Here is a 25,721-nt window from a genome sequence, read left to right as displayed (position 1 = left end):
ACCGCTGTTTTAAAGGAAACAGCCTTAACTCCTGAGCAAATCCTTACTGACAACAGCTTATGTCAACAATGATATTCTTTTATATATTAGGCAGTCTAGTAACAGGCTGCGTCTCAGAGTGAAAGAGACGGGACAGAATCTCAGTCTACGAGCACTAACCGATCATGTGACCCAATATTGAAAATGAAGACTTTTGTTTGTTGCTGTGGCGATCAAATCCCCCCGCCCCCCCCCTCTCCCCAACTCTGCAGAATGATTTGCATTCCTGGGATGCAAACCCTCCAGCTCCGAGTCTGCTCTGACTGACAGCTCGGCCTGCCGGATGCCGTCCCCCCAGTGCTTTGTATCAGCGCTTTGTCCATCAGAGTCCCCCCCAACCGGAGACTGCCAGCCCCCCAGCATCTGTCCTATCCCGACCAGCTCGCATCACCTGTGACCCCCCTCCCCCAAAACACAACTGCAGGACCCCCGACGAGGGACTCACAGGCATCTGGCGGAACGCTGGGGGGACCCACAAGGTCAGCCCATCCTTCACACACACGCTGCTGGTCCCTCACAACCCAGGGATGGGAGGCTCAGCATGTCTGCCTCAGAAAGCACAGCGACTACACAATCTAATGGGGTTGTCATGTGCGCGGGGGTCTGGGCCGGTGCTGTGTGTGGCTGGGCAGGGTTTCAATCCACGCTCCAGTGTTACAGGGGGAGAAATATATTATCATTATTGTTGCTGCAATAACATAAACCATTTCAATTTGCCAACAGCTGCTCAGCTCTGATGACAGCTCGGTCTGGGAATGGGACTTCTCGGTCTCTTCTATCTTCAGAGAGCCAGCCTGGAGGCCTCCCACATGGCCTCCCACATGGCCTCCCAGGACAGCCAGGATAGGGGGGAGCTGCCCCACTTCACCCAGTCCCTGCACCCCCCATCACCCATGCCACACTGGCACCCTGGCACCCTGTGCTCTGAGCAAACAAGCAAGACATGTCGTGCATTTATCTCACCTGTGATGTTAGAAAACAAATGAGAGCAGGATTACATTAAATTCAGGATTGCCTAGATGTGATTAATGCACAGCTTCCCCTGTATGAGAGTTGGACTGATTCTGCTCAAACGCATCAGGCAACCCATGCCACTCTGCCACCCCAGACAGACGCCCAGCAGAGAGAGTGTGCAATCGCTGCCCTCCTCACCCAGCCTCTCTAGCGCTATTAAGGGTGAGGGAGCTGCTGGCCAGGGCTCACCACTGCACCCCCTGGAGGCCCTCCGATGCAAGAGCAGTCATCAGTGGCACCACAGTGCTCAGTAGAACGTGCTAGAGGAAGGCTGATGGGACGTGTGCTGTGCAGAGCTGTCACCCGCACTCTCTGGGCGCCTGTCAGCCTGGCACTCTGCTCATGCTGGAGAGGAGCTCCGAGGCCTCTGCCTGACTGAGGGGTCAGAGGTCACTCAGCCCTGGACTGCAGCCTCCCTGAAGCTGCCTGTCCTTTCAGCCCCAGTGCATCCTGGGAGCCACCATTCTGGGCTGACTGTGCTCAATCACACCCAGGAGAAATCCCTGGGCCGCTGGGTACCTTGACTGCATGATGGGCATGGTGACAGAGGAGAAAGAGATAGGAAGAGAAGGGAATGAGATGCATACAGAACCGCAGGGCTCTTGGCTAGTGTCTGGAGCTTCACCAAACAACACATCCTGGAATAAAGGAGACCAGTGGCAAACACAGACACTGCCAGTCTGAAGCAGAGCCAAGACAGAACCAGATCGCACGTCTCTGAACGGCACAAGAGTCGCGGTGGAAGGCCTAGCCGATGTTTTGTCCTCTTGTATGAGATTTATTAATCAATTCTGTGCAATGGAAAACATATATAATTCTGCTAATGACAAATGTGCTTGACTTTCCCCAGCGGTATTATTGGATATCCATTCATGAACAAGAAATACTAGCATGAGAACCTGGACATAGACATTATCTAAACTCCCATGCTGATGAAGGTTCATTAAATTACAAAACTGCATCACCAACTAAAATGAGGCAGTGCTAGCCTTTGGATGATCAGTACCCAGACTGCCCTGCGTGCATCTCTGTGCAGGTACCTGCGTCTGTCAGGCAGCCACACCAGGACACTCCTGCAGCTGTGCGGAGAGAGAGCGGCGTCCAGCTGCATATGAAGGACTCCGAGATCCCCATCACTGACACTTTCACTAGCTCCTCACCGACCCCCAGTGCCTTAGATAACGACACCTATAACAATTAAAGGAGTTTAACAGGAAAGGACTCTCCGGCAAATACAGCAGCTTCTCGCCGGGCCGGGCTACACACTTGCTTCAGTTACTTTACTGAGCAGCACCAGGCACCTGCCAGGCCCTCAAACACACAAAACTAGATTCAGACAAGACACATCCAACTGATAAAGCACCCTAGTAACCTGTATAGCTTTCCATCACACCTTCTATATCCTATAAAAACGTGAATGCAGGTCCCAAGGAGAATTCTGGTTATAATCCATGATATTGGCTAGGAAGAGAAATGGCTCCTCCAATCCTTTGTAGCACTTCCATTTCACCACAAGAGGGCCCCCTGCGCTAAACACAGCTGGCCCAGTCTGTGCAGTGAAGTCCGTCTGGAGACGAGTTGCCCAACAGCCCGAAAAGAAAGGGATTCATGTCAGAAACGCAGGAATTCAGAAGTGTTAATGAAAGGTTTTATTTTCCAAGTACAACTGCAGCTACCCTAGAACAAGGCCCTTCTCGAACCAATCTTCTTGCCCATGCGTTATCAAACAACTCTTAATGAGAATAAAGCAAAAAACTGATTAAATGGTTTCATTGTCCTGAAACAACCCCTTCCCTCCCCCAAAACAAGAAAAAAATGTATTTAAAACTTTTATTACATTATACAATCAATAAAATATTAGTTAAGGCAGACCAGCAACAGGTAACAGTGCTAAATCAGGATTAACAAATACAAGGCTGGTCTTCGACAATCTCATTTACCAAAACAAACAAACAAACAAACAAACAAACAAAAACAATAAAAACTGAAAATGAGCTGCTGGTACTGGTTAAAAATAATAATTTAAAGCTGTATTCTAGTGTGCAGATGCAATACCATTGTAACAAAAATAAGCAAAGTCTTGGCCCTTTTTTCTTCAGTTATTCGGCGGTTTAGGGTTAATGTAACGCAAAGAAAAAGAAAATCGGCTTGAACAGTAGTAGGGCAGAAACACGGAGGGTAAAGGGGCAAGCAGCGACGATTTCCCACTGATGCTGGCGCCACCCCGCTACCAGTCTTTTACTTTTGAACCATTCTGCTTCAAATGTCATTGCATGTGCTAAACGGCAAAGCGGTGATGGATCTGGAGAGCCCATCCTCCAGCGTGGAGTAGATCAGTTATAGTATAGCACTGAGCAGCGCAGCAGAGGGGGAAAAAAAAGATGAGAAAAACGAAATGGTCAACTCACAACACAAGAGCAGCCAATAGCAGGGGGCGGGACGGCGCCAGGTGCCCCCCGATACGCTCTCCCTCTCCAGCAGTTGCAGCTTTGCTTCGGAGTTTTTCGTTCAGTGTTTATTTATTTATTCTTAAACCCTTTCAATGAAACGAGTCTTTCATTTCAATACTACAAACATCTACAAAAAAAAAAGAAAGACCGCAGGGGTACAACTCTATTGAAGATTATTGTGTTTTTTGTATAGTTCGACTGTGCCATGAAGGATATGTTGAACAGCGTAGTGTTGGCTGCCGAGCCCCGCGCAGGCAACTCTCCAGGCTGTGCTCCGTCTCCGCTCTCTCTCCTCTCCTCTCCTGGTGGTCCATCATCTGCGAGATGCTGCCTGTGACCCCAGTCGGCAGGAAGGTCACGCCGGTCCTGAGGCTCCTCACTCCATTTTGTGCGCCCACTTCATGTCGTCGCTCCGAGGCTTGTGTCCGGTCACGGTTTCGATCAGACCCTCCATCCGCTGCCAGAAGCCCAGACAGTGCAGAGGGAAATTCAGCCAACCTGATCAGGAGACGAGCGAGGGAGGGAGATGGGAAGTGTTAAGGAAATAGATATATAGTAGCTTCACTAACTGCTAATGAGGAGTGAATCTCAAATCAGCAGACTGGAAAAGATACCATACGTATGTGTATACGCACACTGAAAACAGTACACCACCGAATAATTTACAAGATGCTCTGAGCGGTGTCACGCACACAATCCCTAGTGAATTGCATGTAACCTGTGATTTAACATGCACAGAGGCACACACACACACACACACACACACACACACACACGTCCACTCCTCCACAAACAATAATGTGTACACAGCAGTTTGGAACTAAACAAGGTCAGCAGCATTTCTCCGGCAGTTGCTTTTAAAAGCCTCTCTCTCAGCACAATCACTGAAGACAGCTACTTTGTTTTGTGGGGCTGATTGTTGAACCAGGCCCCCCCCACAGCCCTGCTGCTCTCCAGCCAGCGCTGCCCACTGCATGCGAGCCGTTGGTGAGTAATGCAGCTGCAGCCCCTGCCTTTATTGTTAGAGATCTTTTTCCAATGCAGCCTATTTGTTAGGACTGACAGTAGGTGACCATTAAATATACATGGAGATTGTCAGCAACTAAAAACAAAAGCTTGGGGCGACCCCCGGGGGTGTTGGGGAAGGAGGGGGGTGGGGGAGCTGTCGAAACAGCGCTGTGGTGTGCAGCCGGGCTCGGAGTCCCCCGTGGCCCCCGACACACTGCTTCTAATCCCACTCATCATAGGTATGCACAGCCAGAAAGCGCCGCTCCTCCATCGCAGTGAAGGATTGGGGGCGTCCTCAGCTGCTCCTGTACCATCTATTCTGCAGGTCTGCAACGCAGGGAGTGTGTGTGTGTATGTGTGTGTGTGTGTGTGTGTATAGAAAATAACATTTGTACACACAGTCTACACTTTTCTGAGCCTGTGTTGTTTAATTTATTTCTGTAAAGTAGAAGTTGCACCCCCAACCCCTTCCCTCACTTGTTAACATCTGTGTCAGGCGTTTCAACCATGACCCTGCAGAGTCGACACAGACTGACAGATAAACAGACAAGTGCCACTTACAGTAGGAGAACTGCACAAATTAAACAGACACCAGTCATTCACAATACCCATCACACCCAGCTAGCCACAGAGAAAAGTCAAACGCACAAGATGTCGGAGGACCATCAACCTACAAGGAGGCAGAGCTGTCGCCCAGTTGGAGAGTTTAGTTATGCAGCGCACCTCCTCTCCGTGTGTAACATCCATTCCCCTCCGAAATTAATGATCAGGCTCCTCTCTCTCACAAGGAGCCTTGAATCTTCTTAACCCAACATTACAGGAGTCGGGATGTCTGTGTCACCGAGGGATTAAGCGCAGAGGAGATATAAAGACTTACTCCTGTTCAGGCAGTGAGAGGGATGCTTGTGGTTGTTTCCTCAGGGCCGTTACCATCTCACCTTTTTCGCCTGCAACTCTTAGATGCAAGAGACACGTTCACTATGCCCCAGTCGTCACCCCACCCCGGTCTCCTCCTCCTCCTCCTCCTCACCTGTGGTGATGCAGAAGTACGTCTCGTGGGGGGCGACGTGGTGGATGCGGTGGTGCTTGCGGGGCAGGATGATGTGGCAGTCCTGCAGCAGTGTGACCCAGCGTGGCAGCCCAAAGTACGAGTGCGACCACTTGTGGATCTGGTTGGTCATGGTGACGAAGATGGCCAGGGCGAACACGTAGCACTCCCAGGGGTACAGATCGGCCAGGGCCTCTGCAACACAACACACAGAGCAGTCAGCGGGGAGAGCAGACACCGTGGCAGTGAGTGTGCACAGGTGCAAATGTCACACTACTGTGCAGTGGTTGGCACCAGACGGGAACACCAGGGAACAGAGAGGCAGACCAGATATCAGAGGAGGCCCCTTCACCCGCTGACTCCTCTACACTTCTTCCTGAACCTCCGCCTCATAAACCCCACTACCCACGCATGTCCTCTTCCTCCAGCAGAGCGATCACTCACCACCCTGCCAGAAACGGACTGCTCGGGTTGGCTGGCATGGCAGAGACCCCATAGGCCCGGACGCAGAAGCCCAGGCGCTTTCCAGGATGCGAGCAAAGTCATGTGGTGCCGAACACCCGCTCGCCCCGGCCCTACCCCCTCGCCACCTCCTGTTTCTGGCACACAGCCTGACCCACAGGAGCTCTGAACCAAGAACACCAGCTGTGACCTCCTGCATCCGGAGACACAAGCCCTGACAGCACTACTCTACCCCGGGACCCGGCGGCAAGGCCCCGTGCAGCGCTCGGTCAGGTGCTCCTACAGGCACGCCACTATGAATTAGCCAGAGGGCCGGGATGTCCACCCTTCTGCAGCACCGAGAGCTGCAGCAATTAAAGCCTAATGCCCCACTGACCCATGGGCTGTCAGCCAGTGTTAGGGTCTGAACAGCAAACACTTCCTTCTTCAGTACCCGACACCGGGAGCGCCGACCGCCTCAGTGACCAGCGCTCGTTGAGGACTTATTTCGCCCTGCTAAGCAGTGCAGTTTTTTGTGCTTCTGCCACGACTCCTCAGGCGGCTGGCTCAGAGAAATAATTATCACGGAAACGAACAAATCCCATTTCCTCAGCACCGGGAGCACCAGTAAAAATGTTGACAAATGCCTACATAAACGCCCTGCTAATCAACAGGTTCCACACAGTGAAGACTGTCTGGTATTAAAAACCCCAATTAACACCTTTCTGGCACAACAAACGAACACAGACTCCGTGTCAGGCTGCCACAGAATTAACGCCTCAGGAAGCAAAGACAGGGACAACTGTGCACAATATTCTCTACTTACAAACCAGCTCATTGTCTGCACCTGCACCAAATTCACTCAACTTCTCTTCCCTGGACCCTCATCTAATGTTGTTCTTGTGAGATTTGCACACTCAACCTGAGAGCAGGTGTGTCCCCAGCAGCAGAGCAACTGAAATATCAGATCAGCCAATAGCATAAAGTGCTGCAGGACAAAGACCCCAGTTTCATTAAAGGGGAGGTTCAATATATTTTGTCATCTTCATAAAAGTGTTTAAAAAATAAAGATAAGTCATGTTGACATTCAGCCAACGGATTTGATATGGTAAAACATTGTGACATGACCTTGTAACGGTTGCTATTGATATCATTTTACTGGTCAAAAGATAAAGGATACATTTGCAGTGTTGTCTGTATGTAAAATAAAGATTCAAAAGCTTTATAATGCAAATGATCGCTTTCTTAATAGCTATTTCCAACTACTGCCAAGAGGGCACTCACTTCATCCTCCAGGAAAGCACCAACAGAAGCAACGCACTTCCACTGCAGAGCCAGGCAGAGGCAGCCTTGCAGCTGACTGCCGGCTGTGCTTGCGGCTCTGACCACCAGAGGGCACACTAAGCTCCCAATTGACACAATCTGTGGCGCACTGCTGAGCAGTGAACGTGTTGTACGGTCTCACTTCACAGGCCCTGCGCTTCTCCTGCCCTGCGTGCCCATTCCCCGGGGAAGCATCTCTCCAGCGAATCCTCGCCGCCTCAGCTCACACCAATGCTTTTTTGTGTTCATTATTATTTTGAAACATTTCACACATGGAGCAGCAACCACACACCTAGATCTGTCGGTCAAAATCAAAGACCAAAGGGGACACCGTCCAGAGCAGAGAGGGGCTCTGTGGTTCACCTGTGCTCCCCTGTGGGAGGTGGGGAGGGGTGTAGATTACTCAGTCATCTGAAGACGGCTCGTTCTGTGTCTGCTGTTGTAATTTTAATTAAACTGGGCTGGGCTGAAGCAGTGGTGTAAATAATCGATGCGGTGACACAGACACAGAGACGCACTGAGGGGGGGCTCCCTTCACCTTCCCATCTGCCCCAGATTCACCGGAGCTCACCCTCACGGTCTGGACCGATCGCAGTCTGCCAGCAGGGAAAGCCCCGCCGTACCACTATAGGAGGCGATACCAGGTAGCCGGGTCCCGGGAGAGTCAGGTTGTCTCTGGAGACGACGGCGGCCCCCAAGGGCAGGGGGAGTGAGTGTGGTTTACCGGCTGAAGTAAACATGTGTGGGAGTCTGCTTTCCCAGGCGCCTGGCAGCTGTAGACTCGCACGCACATACACACAGGGAACAGGAGACAGCCGGGATGCGGGTCTGTGTGCACACAGCCCTGCCTCAGCCCAGCTCAGGCCAGTTTGGTCTGGCCCAGCCCAGTCCAGTCCAGTTCACCACTACACACACTCAAAAAGGAAAGCCGCAAACAAGCACGTCAACTGTAGAGGAGAACTGCAGGACGGCTCTGCTTTCAAGTCAAAATCGCAAAAGTTCTCCTGATGAATCACCAAGCAAAAAACAAAAGGCCTAGAGTATATGGATCTGCCTTTATTAATTCGTCACGGCACTCCGCTGACGGTCCACTAGAGATCAGGAACCCCAGAACACTGGACTGCACACCACACACAGCTTAGTGTAGCGAACAACGGCACACTCGCTCCTGAGGGGGCACTCCTTGGGAAGAGTATCGGACCGATCGGGCCACATCCGCCCTGGGAGATAGACAGAGAGAGGAAACACAGCACTGACCTGGAGAATAGCAGAGGAACTTGTAGGCCATGTGAGCCAGTGGCAGGATGGTGATCATGCAGTTGTCCCCATTGGTCTCGATGAAGTCGTGCCGGGTGATGGCTGTGGGGTCGATGTGATGCTCTCTGAACGGCCTGATGAAAGCCTGGAGCCAGAAAGAAGAAAGACAAGAAAAAGGGCAGAACATTAAACAGGTCAGATACCTGTGGTAGGGAGCAGTTCAGTGTGCAAGAGTTCAGGCGGCTATAAATACATAAAAGGAAAGATTTGAAGAGACCGTGCCAATTGACACGCACTGCGGTGAGGAGATTAGACGCCGTAACACCGTGCTAAACACAGCACTGAATCGGCTGTACAGAATAAGAACAAGAAAAACAGCTCCGTTCGAGGCTATGGCTTTATAGGGACACCTGTACACGTGTCAGTCTGCTGCTACTGATCCTACAGGTCAAACAACATTCACAGATCATTCAAGTCAAACAAGGTAAATGACTGCTGCTTACTTTATATAGCACAGCCCTGCACGGGCAAACAGCCCTCTGCATTTTTGATATGTTTGACAGGCGTCGTCAGTTGGTGGCTAAACATCACATGACTCCTGACTGACTTGAGGCCATCGCTGCTACAGTAATAGGATTGGGAGGCTGGCTGGGTTGCAAAACTAGTTTCTGAACCAGGCCTCCATTGCTGACCACTGCAGGGCTGTAATTAGCCAGGGCAGCAGTCTTGTAGCTGAGCAGCTCTGCCATCACCCAGGGGTCACTAGAGCAGTGGTCTGTGTGCGGTGGGCTGGATTTGCTAAGGTTTGCTGTGCTCTGAGCTGCACTGACACAGTGTGTGAATATGGGCTCTGCAGCCCCATGTACTTCACACAGAGAGGGTACAGGGCAATGGGTCCTGCCCGCTGTAGAGAACAAACAGGCTGCAATGTTGCCCACTGATTCAGTTTTGCAAATATGGTTTTTGAAGAACATTTGGTGCAGCCATGCCCGAAGATGCTCAGTTATCTTTCCCGTTGCCCAGATTAAAGCGTGTTAAGCCCACTGATGGAACACAGCGCGTGGCCATGCTGTTTGTGTGGACAAACTAGTCCACAGGCCATGCTGATGCCATCTCTAATCCACGATAGTTTAACCGCCTGCCAGTCTGGTCTTCGCTCTAATCACTGTGAACAATCGCAGAACGCACGCCACTCTGGAAAAAAAAAAAAGCAATTGGAAGAGCAATTTTTTTTGCTCAAGAACGATACATTTTTTTTTTTTTTTTTTAATCATCATCCCAAAGTAACATTACTGCATAACCTACAGTACATCTCCATCCATTAAGTGCCGGCTTTAATCTCTAACATCACACAGTTAGTCTAAAATACTCATTTAGATTTCTGTAAATTCAATTCTTTGAAGTCCGCTGTTCCCAGGTGGCAAATCCTAATTATACTAAACAACTGAAAGAGCTTCAGCCATCATGTGTAGAAATATAACCCAGCTCTGCAGGACTTCGCACTGAATCATTTACACGCTCCCTCTACTGATAATGAAATACAGGCTCCCCAGGACCTACTGCAAGATGCATTTTCCTACACGTCTGTGTCCTCAAAACGGAGACATGACTGTACTGCTGACCCAGGAACACAGCAGCCTGGGGCTCTTGCACCCGATAGACACATATAAAAAACGACTCTGGCTTGTTATTCTTTTATGTATTTTTTTGCAGACACTGCCTGCAAGGCGGACACACATGGGAGAGAGAGGAGCGGAGCGAGAATTGACAACCAAATGTTGTTATTATTATTATTTAAATATGATCGCTCCAGTTAGGTACATTGGAGGACACAAGCTTGCTACTCAACTGCCCTGAAACAGGTTTTATCCGATTGAAGGAAAAAGAAATAGAACAATACAATACTATTTGACTGAAGAGAATGCAAGAGTGAAGGGATTGCATGTGTTGCAGCTGAATTGTGTGACTTCAGGAGTCAGATGCACATTAATCCTGACACAATAGAGGGGTTAGTGTGTGTGTGTGTGTGTGTGTATAAATATGCGTGTGTGTGTGTGTGTGTGTGTGTGTGTGTGTGTGTCGGGGGGGGGGGGGGGAGTGGTGTATTGTGCTCTGGACATAGCCATGCATTTGTTTTGTTTTTTGTGAGACTGAAAAGCCTGAATGGATGCGGGGAAAAGGGATGACATTTCATGAGCACGTGGGGTTTGGGGGGACCGCAGAGAACGGATCTCAGCGAGTTTAATTAAGCATCGCCCAAAACAGAGCTTGCTGCATCTATATTCGTTAGCATTATTAATGGTTCTGTTACTGCTCATAACCTTCAAAAGTCTTTTTTTGGAACGGGGCGGGGGGGGGCGGGGGCCGCGGGGCTGGGGTTTAGGAAAGGAACGCGAGGGAAAGGTGTGCAGATGTGTGTTAGCCTTGGCAGTCGACCCCCCTACAGCACCGTGGCGCGCTGGCTGCACAGCTCCGCTCGGTGGGTCCAGGCTGAGGGTTCTGGGCACAGTCGTGTTTCTCTGGGTATAAGATTGGGGTCGGATGCACGTCTGCGTACAGATGTCAGGGCCAGGGCGTGCAGTACGAGCGCGTCTCTCGCAGGTGGACACTGATTTTTCATTGTGGTAATGCCAGGCAGACGATTCAGGAGAGAGTCTTCGACTCCGATAGTGTTTCTCCAGCAAGAAAAAGCTACATAAAATGTGAAGAAACACACACACAAAAACTGTTCTGCTGTAAGTATTAATGACTTCTGTTTAGTACAAACGCTTTAGGAAATCTAATTTATTTTCCAACGCACCCCAGGTGGTGTGATGAGGTGTATTGAACTATAGCTTTGGATGTGTTATTTATTGACGCTGTAAGTTGGACAGGAATCCTCTTCCCTCTCCATCCAACCTCTTTCCCCTACTTTCACTTCTCTCCATCTCTGTATTGCAATCCCACAATAGCCCACTACCTCATCTCTCCATCTACACCCCTTTCCAATGTCCCAATGTCCCAGTGCCACCCTTTCTCTCTTATCCTGCACTCCCCTGCCTTTCCCATCTCTCTCCACTCACCTTGCCGATGACCGGAATGTCAACTGAGCCCCAGGTATCGGCTCCCCAGTGCACCAGGCCGGAGGCGAAGTCTGCCGTCACAATCCCGGCAACTACAGCACACAGGAGCACAAGAGCAGAACTGTGAGAGACCTTGCGGCCACACACCTCACTCACCACCAGCACACATTGATCATTCCCCCATATCAATCCACTGCTGGACGAAGGCCTCGCCAACATGTTTCCACTTGCCTCAATCTACAGCTTCTCTTTTCCATGTCACACCTGCAAAGTGTATGGTTTCATCTTCCCATCTTTTATGTGGTCGTCTTCTAGGTCTTATTTAATCTCTTGGGATCCATTCTATAGCTTCCTTTGTCCATCTCTGATCTGTTATTCTTTAGATTTGTCTGGCGCATTTTAACATTTTCACTCTTTCAATGATGTCACGTGTTTGTTTGTTCCTGAATCCATTAATTTATTTTACCATCTCTTCTTGTTATTTCAAGCATACATATTTCCATGCTTCTTTGTGTCGTCTGCAGTATTTTTGCATTAAGTGACCAGGTTTCACAGCCATTAGTGATCACTGGTAGTATGTATTGATCAAATACTTTTCTCTTCAGGCAATTGGGTAGATTTCCTACAGAGTGCTGTTTCTTACAATTCCACTCCATCCCATTTTAAAAGGCACACACACATGATATATATATATACACTCACCTAAAGGATTATTAGGAACACCTGTTCAATTTCTCATTAATGCAATTATCTAACCAACCAATCACATGGCAGTTGCTTCAATGCATTTAGGGGTGTGGTCCTGGTCAAGACAATCTCCTGAACTCCAAACTGAATGTCTGAATGGGAAAGAAAGGTGATTTAAGCAATTTTGAGCCTGGCATGGTTGTTGGTGCCAGACGGGCCGGTCTGAGTATTTCACAATCTGCTCAGTTACTGGGATTTTCACGCACAACCATTTCTAGGGTTTACAAAGAATGGTGTGAAAAGGGAAAAACATCCAGTATGCGGCAGTCCTGTGGGCGAAAATGCCTTGTTGATGCTAGAGGTCAGAGGAGAATGGGCCGACTGATTCAAGCTGATAGAAGAGCAACTTTGACTGAAATAACCACTCGTTACAACCGAGGTATGCAGCAAAGCATTTGTGAAGCCACAACACGTACAACCTTGAGGCGGATGGGCTACAACAGCAGAAGACCCCACCGGGTACCACTCATCTCCACTACAAATAGGAAAAAGAGGCTACAATTTGCACAAGCTCACCAAAATTGGACAGTTGAAGACTGGAAAAATGTTGCCTGGTCTGATGAGTCTCGATTTCTGTTGAGACATTCAGATGGTAGAGTCAGAATTTGGCGTAAACAGAATGAGAACATGGATCCATCATGCCTTGTTACCACTGTGCAGAGGCTGGTGGTGGTGATGTAATGGTGTGGGGGATTTTTTCTTGGCACACTTTAGGCCCCTTAGTGCCAATTGGGCATCGTTTAAATGCCATGGCCTACCTGAGCATTGTTTCTGACCATGTCCATCCCTTTATGACCACCATGTACCCATCCTCTGATGGCTACTTCCAGCAGGATAATGCACCATTTCACAAAGGTCGAATCATTTCAAATTGGTTTCTTGAACATGACAATGAGTTCACTGTACTAAACTGGCCCCCACAGTCACCAGATCTCAACCCAATAGAGCATCTTTGGGATGTGGTGGAACGGGAGCTTCGTGCCCTGGATGTGCATCCCACAAATCTCCATCAACTGCAAGATGCTATCCTATCAATATGGGCCAACATTTCTAAAGAATGCTTTCAGCACCTTGTTGAATCAATGCCACGTAGAATTAAGGCAGTTCTGAAGGCGAAAGGGGGTCAAACACAGTATTAGTATGGTGTTCCTAATAATCCTTTAGGTGAGTGTATATACACACACAATACAGTACTGTGCAAAAGTTTTAAGCAGGTGTGAAAAAATGCTGTAAAGTAAGAATGTTAACCTGGCAGGATGAAGCCGTTTGTGGCAGACTTACATATGCTGATGATGATTTTGAGGATGTGATCATTCGAGAAGTGGATCAGCAGGAAGAAGAAGTTGACTGTGACGAGGCAGACACACAACACCACACAGATCTGCTCCTGCAGCCGCTTGCCTGTGGACAGAGTCACACAAAAACAGATACGGAAACAGACATTGTTAGCACTGGTCTCAAAAATGCTCGCACAGCCAGACACCGTTCCACTGTTGGTCATGTGACCTGTCCTCAAGACAGACCGCACACACTGGTTGCAGAGCAGTTTAGCTAAGTCCCTTTTTTAAATAGAGGACTGTGTACTGAGCAGCTGATAATGAGGGAAACCATGCAGGCTGTAGAGTAAAACAATAAAATCAATAGAAGGTTGGACCGCTGTAATCCTACCTCTGCACACGGTGCAGGAATGGGAAATTCAGCAATAACAATAAGAACGAGACAGACGCAGACACATTACTGGTTATTTTGTCAACAACCCTACGGTGCTTATCTGAACCTTCAGCTGGCACTCCGCGCACCAACCAGGGTCAGGGTAATAAACAAACAGGGACAGGGTGATTCTGATAACATGTAAAAGAAAACAGACACAATTCAATTTAAATGTACTGCTCCAATGACATTTTTATAGAGAAACATACAAATTCCCAAAGACAGTATATAGCAGCACAAACGAAAGATTGCGAATGAAGAGTGAGTGAGATGCCCTGGCAATCTGCTGACAACTCTTTGGTTCAGGTCTTCTGCTCTCGCGGGGGTCCTGCTGCGCTGCTCGAGACTACAGTACCTCCCTGTCAAAGCAAAGCACACCTGTCCCTCTTCACGGCCACACAGCTGCACACCCCGAACAATCGGAGCTCTGTGATCGAGCGCTGGAGAGAAGCCAGGGAGCATGACGGGCGTGAAGGAGCCCCCGCGGTCCTCCCTGACACGCCTCTCCTAACTAAAGATCATCAAACACTAAATAAAATAAAATAAGATACGGGGAACAATCCGGGGTGAGGGGTGAAGAAAAATCTTTAATGGTCTGTGGAGTGACTTAATACAAGAACCCCCGAGGGCCACAGTGCAAATGTGAGATTCATTTATAAAAAGATGAAAAAAAATGGTGTTCCTCTTGAACAGAACGCGGCGTCTCTGGTGATGGCGGGGGGGGGGGGGGGGAGACAGAGACACAGCACCAGTCAACGCACCGCATCTCCAGCCTGCACGCTTAACACCAAGAGAGACATGCTTTATTGCACAAGGCTGCTTTTATTAATTCAATTTTAAAAATATTCGCAATGCCTTTTGCATTTCACACCCCCCTCTTGTTTTTTCTCCCCCTGGGGAAAGGCAAGGGAGCAGATGACAAATGTAAGAGCTTGGCTGAAGCGTCTCTCTGCGAGCCCCTTTCCCATCGCTCACATCCGCACCGTTAACTCTCTCCCTGCTGGATCCCGCAGCACATTTATCTCCCCATCTCTTACCAGGGGCCAGCCAGAGACACGACGCATTCATTTCATTCCCTGATACGTTGGCCTGCATTGTATTAACTTATTTGCTTGCTTGTTTATTTATTTATATTCATGTTGCCCATGCGTGCCACTTCACTGTCACAGAGGTCACACGCAGGTATTGTCAGCATCACTGAGACTACTTAATTATTCAGCACCCACCCCCGCTCCCGCTCCCTAACCCCCGAACGCAAAGAGAGTCGATGTCACCGCTTAGGAGCCGCTCGCCACACCGGATAGTATTGCATAGACCAGCCCGTCTTTGAAACTTTAATGAGTCTTAATTTTCCTACTTGTGAAGACTGGACAAGGCTATCACAAGCAGTCCCCTCCGCAGTGAGCGCAGCTATTTATAGAGGGGCTCCCAACACTTGGACACACCTGCCAGCAGCCGGGCCTCACCAGGGGTCAGAGTAGATCTGCTGAGATCTCCTGAAACCCACAGACACCGCCCAGACAGAGCTGCTGCTCCCCCCCCCACAGCAATAACACTGCGAGGCACACACAAGATTTCCGTATAGTAAGACGGCTAAAAACTGAAAACAAGTCACAAATACATGACCAAACAGACCAAATGTGTTGCCCTGGCTGCCGTGGAATGTTCCAGTTCTTGCTGCACAGTGGATTGTGACATCACAGTAGGTCCACCTCAGTGTTCATGTGTGTCACTCCCTGCCATCCATTAAGAAGCATGAAGGCAGCGTAGGATGTGCATTTTCACACTATGTCTTTGCATCCATCTTGTGCCAGGTAATCTCAACCAGTGTTGGCGTAGGAGGGGAAGGACATGGGGTGTTACAGTGGCCTCTGTACTCAGGTGAAAGTCAATAGCAGTGAGGATTAGCAGGACACACACTGCAGACTGCGCAAAAGCTTATCACACTCACAGCTCAATCAACAGTCCACAGCCTAGCAGACTAGAAGTGTGCTAATGAACTCAGGAGCTGGACACTAAACACACAGGCCCAGGGACACACGGTTAACAGATCGAATGACACCGATTCATAAAAATATAAAATAATAATCTGTTAATCCCGTTAATGTCCAGGAAAAACAGGCAGGGATCAGGCTGACACAAATCCAGTAGAGGGAGAGATAAGATAAGATAAGAGATACCTGACCTGAAACAGGATGAAGTCATAATACCACTTTACTGAAGAGAATTCGCAATGTTTTCTTGCACAGGGAGCCTGTCACCTCATCCCCTGGTTTTGCTACAAGTCTGCAATTTCTGGAACGGATATGTTTTGTGCTCATTTCAAATATATACATATACTATGATTATCTAAGTGCATAACCTTTAATGTAAATGTATGATATGTGATCGTCAGAGAGTGAGGGAGAGAGGAAGAATGGGAGAAACATGGTGGGAAGGAGAGAGATAGAGAAATGGAGAGAGAGAGTGTGCAGAGAAAAAGGTACTGTCAGGTGATGGGAGTCTGTCGTCAGGTGATGTGCGCGAGTCTTTGAATACACTCTCCCTGGGAGGATTCAAACTAGGCCAGCCCTCATAGGAGGTTGCAGAGGCTGACGAGCAGAGCCGGCACAGAGAGCCCCTGTCCTGGGGACTGGGGCAGACGCTCTGATTAATACACCGCTGACAACACAAACCACCAAACAGCCCGCTGCCATTCCTTATGCCAGCGTCAACCACTAATTTACACACTCCATCTCAGGGAATTAATGGGGAGGCTAATAAGATGAAATTAATCAGGAGATGGGCAAGCCTTTGGAACGTGCTGAATTTCAAGTGCCAAAAGGCGCCCTGTGCATACTAATTATTTGTGCCCCTTAATTTGTTTGTTTATTTTCAAAGTGCACAGTTGACGGCTGCATTTATGACCGGGTGTCTTGCAGGGACAGCTGTGACACGAAGTCGTCCGTCAGTGAAACACACACCGTGGACACTAGCCTTCACGGTGCTCCAATATGCCGAAATAACGCACATAAAAATAAAAAAAAATCACAGGACTGACCCGGGTTGTTACCACTGTTAATAAACCAGCTGTTATAGCCCTTTACAGATGTGGCCTGCAGCTTAATTACAGACCCACCACTGCACACTTCTGTACAGTACCAGCTGCATGGTCACGGAAGGGAAGTATTGGGAGGGAGGAAAATTACAGGCAGGTGCCAAGGTGTTGCCAAGGATAAGGGCGGAGTGTGAATTTGTTTTAATTAAATAATAATCATTTAAGTAAGTAAAGCAATTATGCCCATTTTAACAGTTCTATCGTTCCTGTAATGCAGCCTTGTAGCCTCTCTTGTAGCTGGCTGCACCTCAATTGAAAACAGATTTATTTTTTTCAGATGGGGCTTCATGGAGAGGGGGAGAGAGAGAGCGAAAAAACAAAAACGCTTTGAGCTCCTTGTGTGTTAAAGAAATTGCTACACCAACAAACAGAAGTTGTGGCACTTATTGTTATTGTATTACTATACGAGTCACGGTGATTACATTTTCTCAGCGTTTGCACAGAGTGCTGATAACGGTTAGGTTTTGGCATGACAGCCAAATTCTTGTGTCTTTCATACTTCACAATACAGCCTTTCTCCTGCTCTCCTGCACTTCCAAAGTCTTTGTTCTCCCTGGTGAAGCCATCAAGCCAACAATAACATCTCCCTGTGAGGCACAGCTCAGGGTGATTTTAAACCAAGCTAAAGGATGATTAAAGCTAACAAAAACCACAACTAAGACAGCAAACCTGCCTGAAGGCTTTGTGAAACCATCACAAATTATGATCTTAAGGTGCATTGTGCAACTGCACTGCACCATCCTATGTACCAATAAAAATAAAATAAATAAAAGTATCTCGTTTATATCTCCCCCAAGTCTCTGCAAACACAGCAATAAGCTCTTAAACACGGCTCAGGAGACGACCGTTAGAGAGTGACACAGCTGGCGATGATGCGCAGTGGTTCGGTCACTCCTCGAAGGCCTGTCTTCAGATTTTACTGAGTGGAGCCCAACACCGGAGAGGAGCAGCGGTGAAAGTGGGTCACTCGCTGAGAGAGGGAGAATTCCCCTGATCCAGGACAGGAATTGGACACAGCCCTGCTTTCTGCTCTCAGCGGCTGATCCACCTATGGCAACAGAAACAAACAGACACACGCACATACACAAAAACACAATGAACGGCCTTGAGGAACTTGCGACTGAAAACACACGCACTCTGTCACAGACCCTGTGGACCTTCTGACTTCATCTAGACAGAAACACACACACTTCAGGGCTAGTTGCTATGGACACCCAAATAAAAATACACATCCCGCAGGCAAAATTCTTCAAAATCCAGGCACTGGACAGCTGGTTGTTATAGATACTACCACATGCAGACAACACAGCCCTGCTGGTTTGGCGACGATAGATGAAAAACACACATGGCAACCTCCACCTACATACCTCTCACACTCACATGGCGGTGGATGCTCTCTACTGCACCCCTCTGTAGACGTGCAGCCTGATTTCTGAGCTCCACACAGGCTCACAGCACAGTGTGCCCACGCTGCTTCAACATATTCAAGCAGCAATTACACTGCAAATGTCAGCAGCGAGACAACAAGTCGCCAACACTGTGACACGCGGTGCTGATCCTCCTGTCAAAGCAGGCGCAGCGGCAGAGCTCTGCGTCTCAGCCCCAGAGAGCCGGCTCCGTGTCACCCAGGGGTCTGGCTAATGCAGAGTGAAGGAGCAGGAGCGGGGAGGCAAGGGAGAGGAAGGCTGCCCCTCTTGGGCTAAGGGGAGAGGAGATGTTTTGGATCCCAGTCCGCAGGCAGGGGGTCACAGAAGGACAGGGACAGGGAGTCTTTCCCTCTGGCTCGGCCGGACAGTGTGGCATCGCTGGGGTGACACCGATGGACACACAAACACACACCCTCCCAGGGGAATGCCGTACGGATTAAATGACACTGCAAGGACTGACCTTGAATGACAAACGGGAAGTGCACTATTGAAAAATATATATATGTATAGAGAGAGAGAGAGAGAGAGAGAGAAAAAAAATAAAGCTGTTGTTCTGAAAGGGGCGGGAAATCAGCTGGCAGGTAGAGAAGCCAATCAGAATCCCTTGCAGAGCACTTCGATTCCTCTCAGGTCCTGTCTTATATAAGCCTACACCAGGTGCTGGATGCTCCGTATGCGTCACTTTATTAGGGCACATCTGCGCAGACGGACATGTGCCACTACCGTCATGCAAAACATTTGGCTTTTCTCTCTCGTTTTCCTGCTCCGAGGCCATCACCTAGTGAAAGCTTTTTTTTCGCAAGTAAAAGATAAAGTACAAAAAATGAACTATGAACATAAAGTTGCCCAGCCAACGTCTCAAACTCTCAAAGTCACCTACTCAAAGAGTCCCATCAAATATTCATCATTGGCCGTTTAGTTTAACTTCTAACGTATTTGGCCGGCCTGCAATGTGTGAATAATTGAACGGCTCTGGGGGAGCTGCAGCAGGGAGCGGTCTCTCTTCCACCTTCCTGCTTATTTGTACTCACAGAGCAGGTCTAAGGAACACTCCCTCTTATACAATTAACTGAAGCTGCGGGACGTGCTTAGAAGCAGGCGTCATAAGAAAAAAAACACATGCACACACACAAATCTACCACAGGTTCTGGCATTTACATTTTTCTTTCCATGTTCTCTATTCCCTAAAACATTGCAACACCAAAGGACAACATTACAGATTACTACAGTGACTTAAAGGTGACAAAAAATGAATTAAAAAAGTGGTAGTTTTTATTCTACCAAGGAAACGTTAACTGCTACTGTAAACACTGTTTAGTTACCTGTGATGGTGCTACACTGACCCAGTAAAAGAAACTGTATTTAAGTCCATACTGGTGACTCCAGTGTGATCGTTTCATTGCTGTAATCTATTCACAAGGCTCCACTGCTGCTTAATACCAGACCGGCAGACTCATGCTGACAGTGTTTTACACTGGTCTTCACCCTGGTACAGTACAGAAGAGTCAGGCCTATTTAGCAAAGAACCACACCTTAAAAATCACAGAGTACCTCCCACCATTATATAGCTATTGCAGTGCTGGGGGGGGGAAACACCTAATGCCCTTGTAGCAAACATTCACAGCATCTCTCACAAAGCTGCAGAGCAATTGGGAATCCGACTCGCCCCTGGCGACCGTAGTTTGAGAAAATAAATCAACAAATTGCTTAATGTCCGCAGCATGCAGATTTTCTGACCAAATATTTACAAAGGATTATCAGATTCAGCAAAACCACGCAGTTGTCTATCCGTTATTTTCAGTGACCTGGATAATTAAATACACAGCAGAAGACCTGTGTGCGAGAATGCGGTTTAATGTGCAAATCTCGCATCGCAACACAATTTCCAAATTAGAACTAAAAGGATAACACGAAATTTGCTATTAGGTTTGTGTAAATTATTCCCTCATAAATTCCAAAACAAAAACTATTAAAAAATAGCTCATAACGACAGGCTTTGTCATGTGGCACGCATACTGATTTCTAATCATCCTAATCTCAGTCTCTGTTATCAGGGAGATACAAGATACTCAGGGTACATTCATCACTGAGAAGCCGGGCAGTCGTGGGACCCTCTTACAGTCAAGGTCAGACACTGTGTCCTGTTATGTAGTTTACACAAAAGCCCCGCTATTCAGTCATTGAGCAGGTGCTTTAGAAGATCAGAAACGGCTCCAAACAGCATCCTGCGTATTTAAGTAGGAATCAATAAGTGGCACAATACTGGAAAGAGGAGTTAGCCATGCATGGCACTCTGACATATGGCAATATCAAAAAGTACAGCTGTTTCCTCATCCTGGGGTTATTATAATGATGGTTAAAGTCTGTTGAGCAGACTAAAGCCTCATCAATCCAATACAGCTTTAAGCCTCAGCAAGTAAAAATGAGCTGCTTTTTCGATCAGCACCTTGTCAACAGATGCAGCGCAGGACAGAACCGCTTTGAGCGCAGGCTGCACTCTCTCCTGCTGGAAGATGGATCGCACAGGCATCCGAGCGGGACGCTAGATGGCCTTCGATCCTGTGACTAAGACAGAGAAGTGACAGGAATCTTTAAATCCACTGGGGCTTCACTGGGCTGTACCTGGAGGATTTAAAGGCCGAGTGAGATTGGGCGCTGCCGGAAAAACACATAGCCTGGCTGACGGTTGGGTTTGCTGAAACAATGTTAAGAAGATGTAGCCCTACAGGCCCACTGTGCTAAAGCTGCAGGCGCCCCACACTGACCTTTACAGTGCGTGAGTGATGCCAGGGCAACTTCACCTTCTGGGAATAAGCCATTCACTGTAATGGGTGTGCCAAGGTGGAGATAAGAGTTGTGTGCTGCACAGAACAGCAAAGCACAATACGGCCTACTTTGTTTCCAGGCTTGAATTTAACTAAAATACACTGTCAGCATCCACATCTGACACTTTCCTGTAAGCCTATAAAATTGCTCTTTAAGCCTACAGGAGCTATTGAGTTCCTCAAGTAACCAGTAGTAATCTCCCGATGACTAACAGCCTCATTGCCATGGTATGAAAACCACATCTGACTCAGTTTCTTCCGTTTAACAAAACAAAAACCACACCTTTCTAAAATGGAGACACTACAGTACTCAGCCATACTGGTGGATATCCATTTTCTTAATCCAGCAACGCAAATAGGCTGTAAATGACAGTCCCATGCATGATGCAAAACCTGCACGGTGAGATTTTATTTTTCAGTTCAGCGTGTTCTATTAGGTCTCAACCAGTCTACTGCACTGCAGCCCTTGCCTCAACTTGTGTCTCGTGTTGACCGATTTGGTAGAGCGCTCTGCAACTCCAGGTCGTCCACCATGCACCTCCACTGTACTGTGGCAGTGAATGCGGATAAGCCTGTATTACACATGGTGCTGAGGCTGGCGGGTAGCAAGCTCCAGTCTGCCTTGAATCCCCTCATTAAGATCAAAATGCATAACTAGATTAACTTATTAACGGAGACACCCCCTACAAGAGTAATTAATGAGGTTCCACTGTAGCATATGCTTAATGCACTTAAGAGGTTGCTTAGCAATAGACAAACAGTCTGGGCGTACCATCGTTATCGAAATAATAGCATTCAGAATTAAACTGATTGTTTTATTAATAACAAGTTACAGAAGCCTCCCTGAAGTGAAGGTTTTGTGGGACGCACTTGAGAAGTCAAGAGCTCAGAAATGTGGGTAAGGACCTCCTTTGACTGCAGCTTCACTTCTCTTTCTTTATCCCCTCACGTGTCCGAGTCACTGCCCAAACCAGAGTGACCTGGCTTATCCGGTCTGCCATGGATGGACGGACTGAGGGGAAGGGCTTCTTAACTGCAGGCCTGCCACGAACCCTCCTCATCCGGCTGAGACTGGCTCTATTTTCAGATTCCTGCTCTGGCAGCCGGGAGCCGCAAGTGTCTCTGCATTCTGTGATAAAGGTGAACCAAAGGAGACTACACCACTAATGACCCTTAATAAAGCTGTGACAGGTAGCTATTCTGTTCTGTCCGACCCCAATTCTTCCTCCTCCTCCGAAACATCCAATCTGGGGTAGACTTTGAGCTGCGATAGCCAACCTGTTTTTGACTTTGAAACACTACTCCACCCTGCTCTGCTACAGAAACTGTAACTGCGTAGTGAACAGGGTCTAGTGTTTCCAGTTCCTTGTTTAAAAAAGTGTGGCTAAAGCAAAGAATCTGCTGATAGGCCGTTTCTGTGCAATGAAACTAAAGTGTTGAGATTAGTTTCCAGCAGAGATAAGCGTCATGCATATGCAGTGCTTCCTGGTATAACCCTTATATAAGAACCCTTTGCAGGTTATTCTACTTTTATTGCTAAGCATGCAATACAAAATCAAAATCAACTTTAAACATCACAATAAATGGCCCTACTTCAAATTCAACACTGAACAACAGCCATGCAATAACCAACACACAACCGCACGCACCCTGCTATGCATCATAATAACACAGCAAACACGCCGGCTCGGCTGACTGATGCCCCGGCGAGCAGAGCAGCCGCGCCACTGCAGACACCGGTGCTAATGCGAGACAAGCAGGGCTGGGGGAGACTCAAATACTGACGATGATGATGATGATGATGATGATGAAAACACCCTCCCCGGCCCCGGCCCCGGCCCCTCACCTGGCGAGTAGAGCCCCGCAAGCTGCCTGGCCCCGGCGTGCTGCGGCCCCCACCGCGGGGCCCTGCTGCTCTGCGCGGCCGGGCCGTGCTGGTTGCCGTTGGGGTCCTCCTCCGCCATGGAGCCGCGCTGGATCTCCGCCTCCGACAGCAGCGCCGCCGCCATGCCCGAGCCCGCACTCCCGCCCTCAGCTGCAGGGCACACAAAGCGCGGACGGTTACGATGGTCGTTATTACCGTTTGTCGCACAGCTCTGCCCTGACACAGCGCCAGGGATGCGGATCCTCCAGCGCCACAGAGCCCGGCACCCGGAAATACACTGCGCACCGCCCGGACCTCCGACGCCTGTGCTCGGCGGAGTTATACTGTATAAAAGCACACGGGGCCGGCCCGCCGGGGGTCGTCGTGCCCTCAGTGGCCCTGCCGGCCGCGCAGGTAGTCTGAGCCGGGCCGTCCGCGCCTCCCGGAGCCCAAACTTTCTGCCACCGGCGCCTGGCAGCTGATGCGCGGCGCAGGGACGGTCTGCAGCTTCTGCCGTGTTTGGGATCCCGTTCCGCTGCAGGACTGAGCGCACAAACTGCGGCTTAAACCCCGTGTCTGCCCCGAACCAAACCAGAGGATCTGGGTGGAAATGAAGTCATTTACCTTCCATCTGTACGCGTGTGCTGTGCGGCTCTCGACACCGGCGAACAGGGTTTGTCAAATGCAGAGGATCCCCGGGCTGCTGTGCTGGGAGGTGACGTCGCCGCGGTCAAGTCACTTCACTGATCCGGCTTCCTGCTGCCCGAGCCTGGAGAGAGAGAGGGAGACGGGCCGCCGCTTCGGCTCGGCTCGGCTCGGCTCGGCTCGGCTCGTTAGATACCCGGTTGCAGGTCGTGCTGGTCCGGGTTAGTTTCTGTGACTCGGGCGGGACATGCAATCCTCACAGTGTTAGAGAAACAACTCGAGAGTAGGGGTTTGAATTGTCTTCACCAAGGCACAGCCACACTATCTATCTATCTCTCTCTCTCTCTCTATATATATATATATATATATGACACACACTACAAGATTTACATCTATACACATACACAACACCAACACTACACACACACCCCTACATTACACACACACCTTCACAACACATACTAACACTAGACACACACACACACCCACCACATTACACACATTAAACCAAACTGCCAGTGAGTGAGTGCGCTGGTCCTGCCCTTCAGAGTGTCAGTCTGGTAGGAATTATACATTGATTTAATATTGTATTGTTCATGTGTAACTATTGCACAGTTCTGTAGCACACCTGAAATTACACCATTTGCATTGGTTAGTTTTAACTGGGGTCAGGTAGACTGAGGTAATACAACGCACATAGGCTAGGGTCTCCCCTCATCAGTGCACTGCAGCGTCATAGATCAGCATAAGGATGCGGAATAGTATCCAGGTGTTGGGCTAATTCATTGTAAAATCTGTATTTTCTGAAGATTTGGTCAATTAACAAAAATAGAAAATCAAATATGATAATATAAGTGGTAGGTATGATGTAATGGATACTGTTTGTTATTTTGATAAATACAACACAACTATGCAATACAGTTTAAATAAATGATCAAATTGGGGTTCCATTGTGGTTGGGTAGGAGTTCACAGTAAACTTAGGCCTTCATTTAAGACAGTGGTTCCCAAACCGGTCCTGGGGGACCCCTACCCTGCTGGTTTTTGTTCCAACAGAGCTCTCAATTACTTAATTGAACCTTAACTGAAGTAACAATCCGCTTAGATTTTACTTTTAAAATTGTGTAAGAAAAATATAAATTCTATACTTCACTTAAAACCCCTACTGTTGAAAATAATTAAAAGTCTCTGATTTAGGAAATTATTAGTTCAATTAAGTGTTCAATTAAGTAACTGAGAGCTCTGTTGGAACAAAAACCAGCAGGGTAGGGGTCCCCCAGGTCCGGTTTGGGAACCTCTGATTTAAGATGTGGCTGTGTTCCCACTTTGATAAGTGAACCGTGTGTAGATTTGTTTGCTGAGCTTGAACTTGTTTTGCCAGGGTTGGGGTTCAGGCTGCTGTGTGGCCTGATTTCATACTGTATTGTGTATTGCGTTAGTTCAGAATAAGAATACTCATTATTACTTATTTGTGTGGCTAATTTAACAGATGTATTTATGTATTTATTTATAAATGTTCTGCGTTTCATAGTTTTAAACGTAACAGGCATGTGCCCGTCTGCTGCCATCTACTGGCCCAATAATGTGTTGAACTACTGGGACTTTAATTGAACTGGTCGACAGCGTGTGGTTGAAAAGGCATCGATGTGAATTCTCTCTCAATAAAACAGAGCTGTAGTTGTAGTGGTGTGAAAAGTGGGTATATTTATATAAAAATAACACTATTTGCTTTCAGGAGCTGACAGATTCCTCACAGTGTTTGATT

The 25,721-nt window shown here is 48.3% G+C and overlaps 1 protein-coding gene across 1 annotated transcript; it reads right to left on the bottom strand.

The window, feature by feature from the left end:
• Positions 1-2,679: 2,679 nt before the first annotated feature.
• peds1a (plasmanylethanolamine desaturase 1a) lies at positions 2,680-24,540 on the bottom strand. Its single transcript, XM_066713473.1, has 7 exons — positions 23,937-24,540; positions 23,295-23,483; positions 13,671-13,790; positions 11,643-11,734; positions 8,581-8,725; positions 5,542-5,754; positions 2,680-4,001 (listed from the first exon to the last, which is right to left on the bottom strand). Exons 1-7 carry the CDS (start codon positions 23,941-23,943, stop codon positions 3,880-3,882), a joined length of 888 nt encoding a protein of 295 aa, XP_066569570.1. The 5' UTR covers positions 23,944-24,540; the 3' UTR covers positions 2,680-3,879.
• Positions 24,541-25,721: the final 1,181 nt, after the last annotated feature.

Source organism: Amia ocellicauda, chromosome 9 (genome assembly GCF_036373705.1).
Source record: "Amia ocellicauda isolate fAmiCal2 chromosome 9, fAmiCal2.hap1, whole genome shotgun sequence".
Taxonomy (NCBI): Eukaryota; Metazoa; Chordata; class Actinopteri; order Amiiformes; family Amiidae; genus Amia; species Amia ocellicauda.
This window is presented reverse-complemented; position numbering and strand designations above follow the sequence as displayed.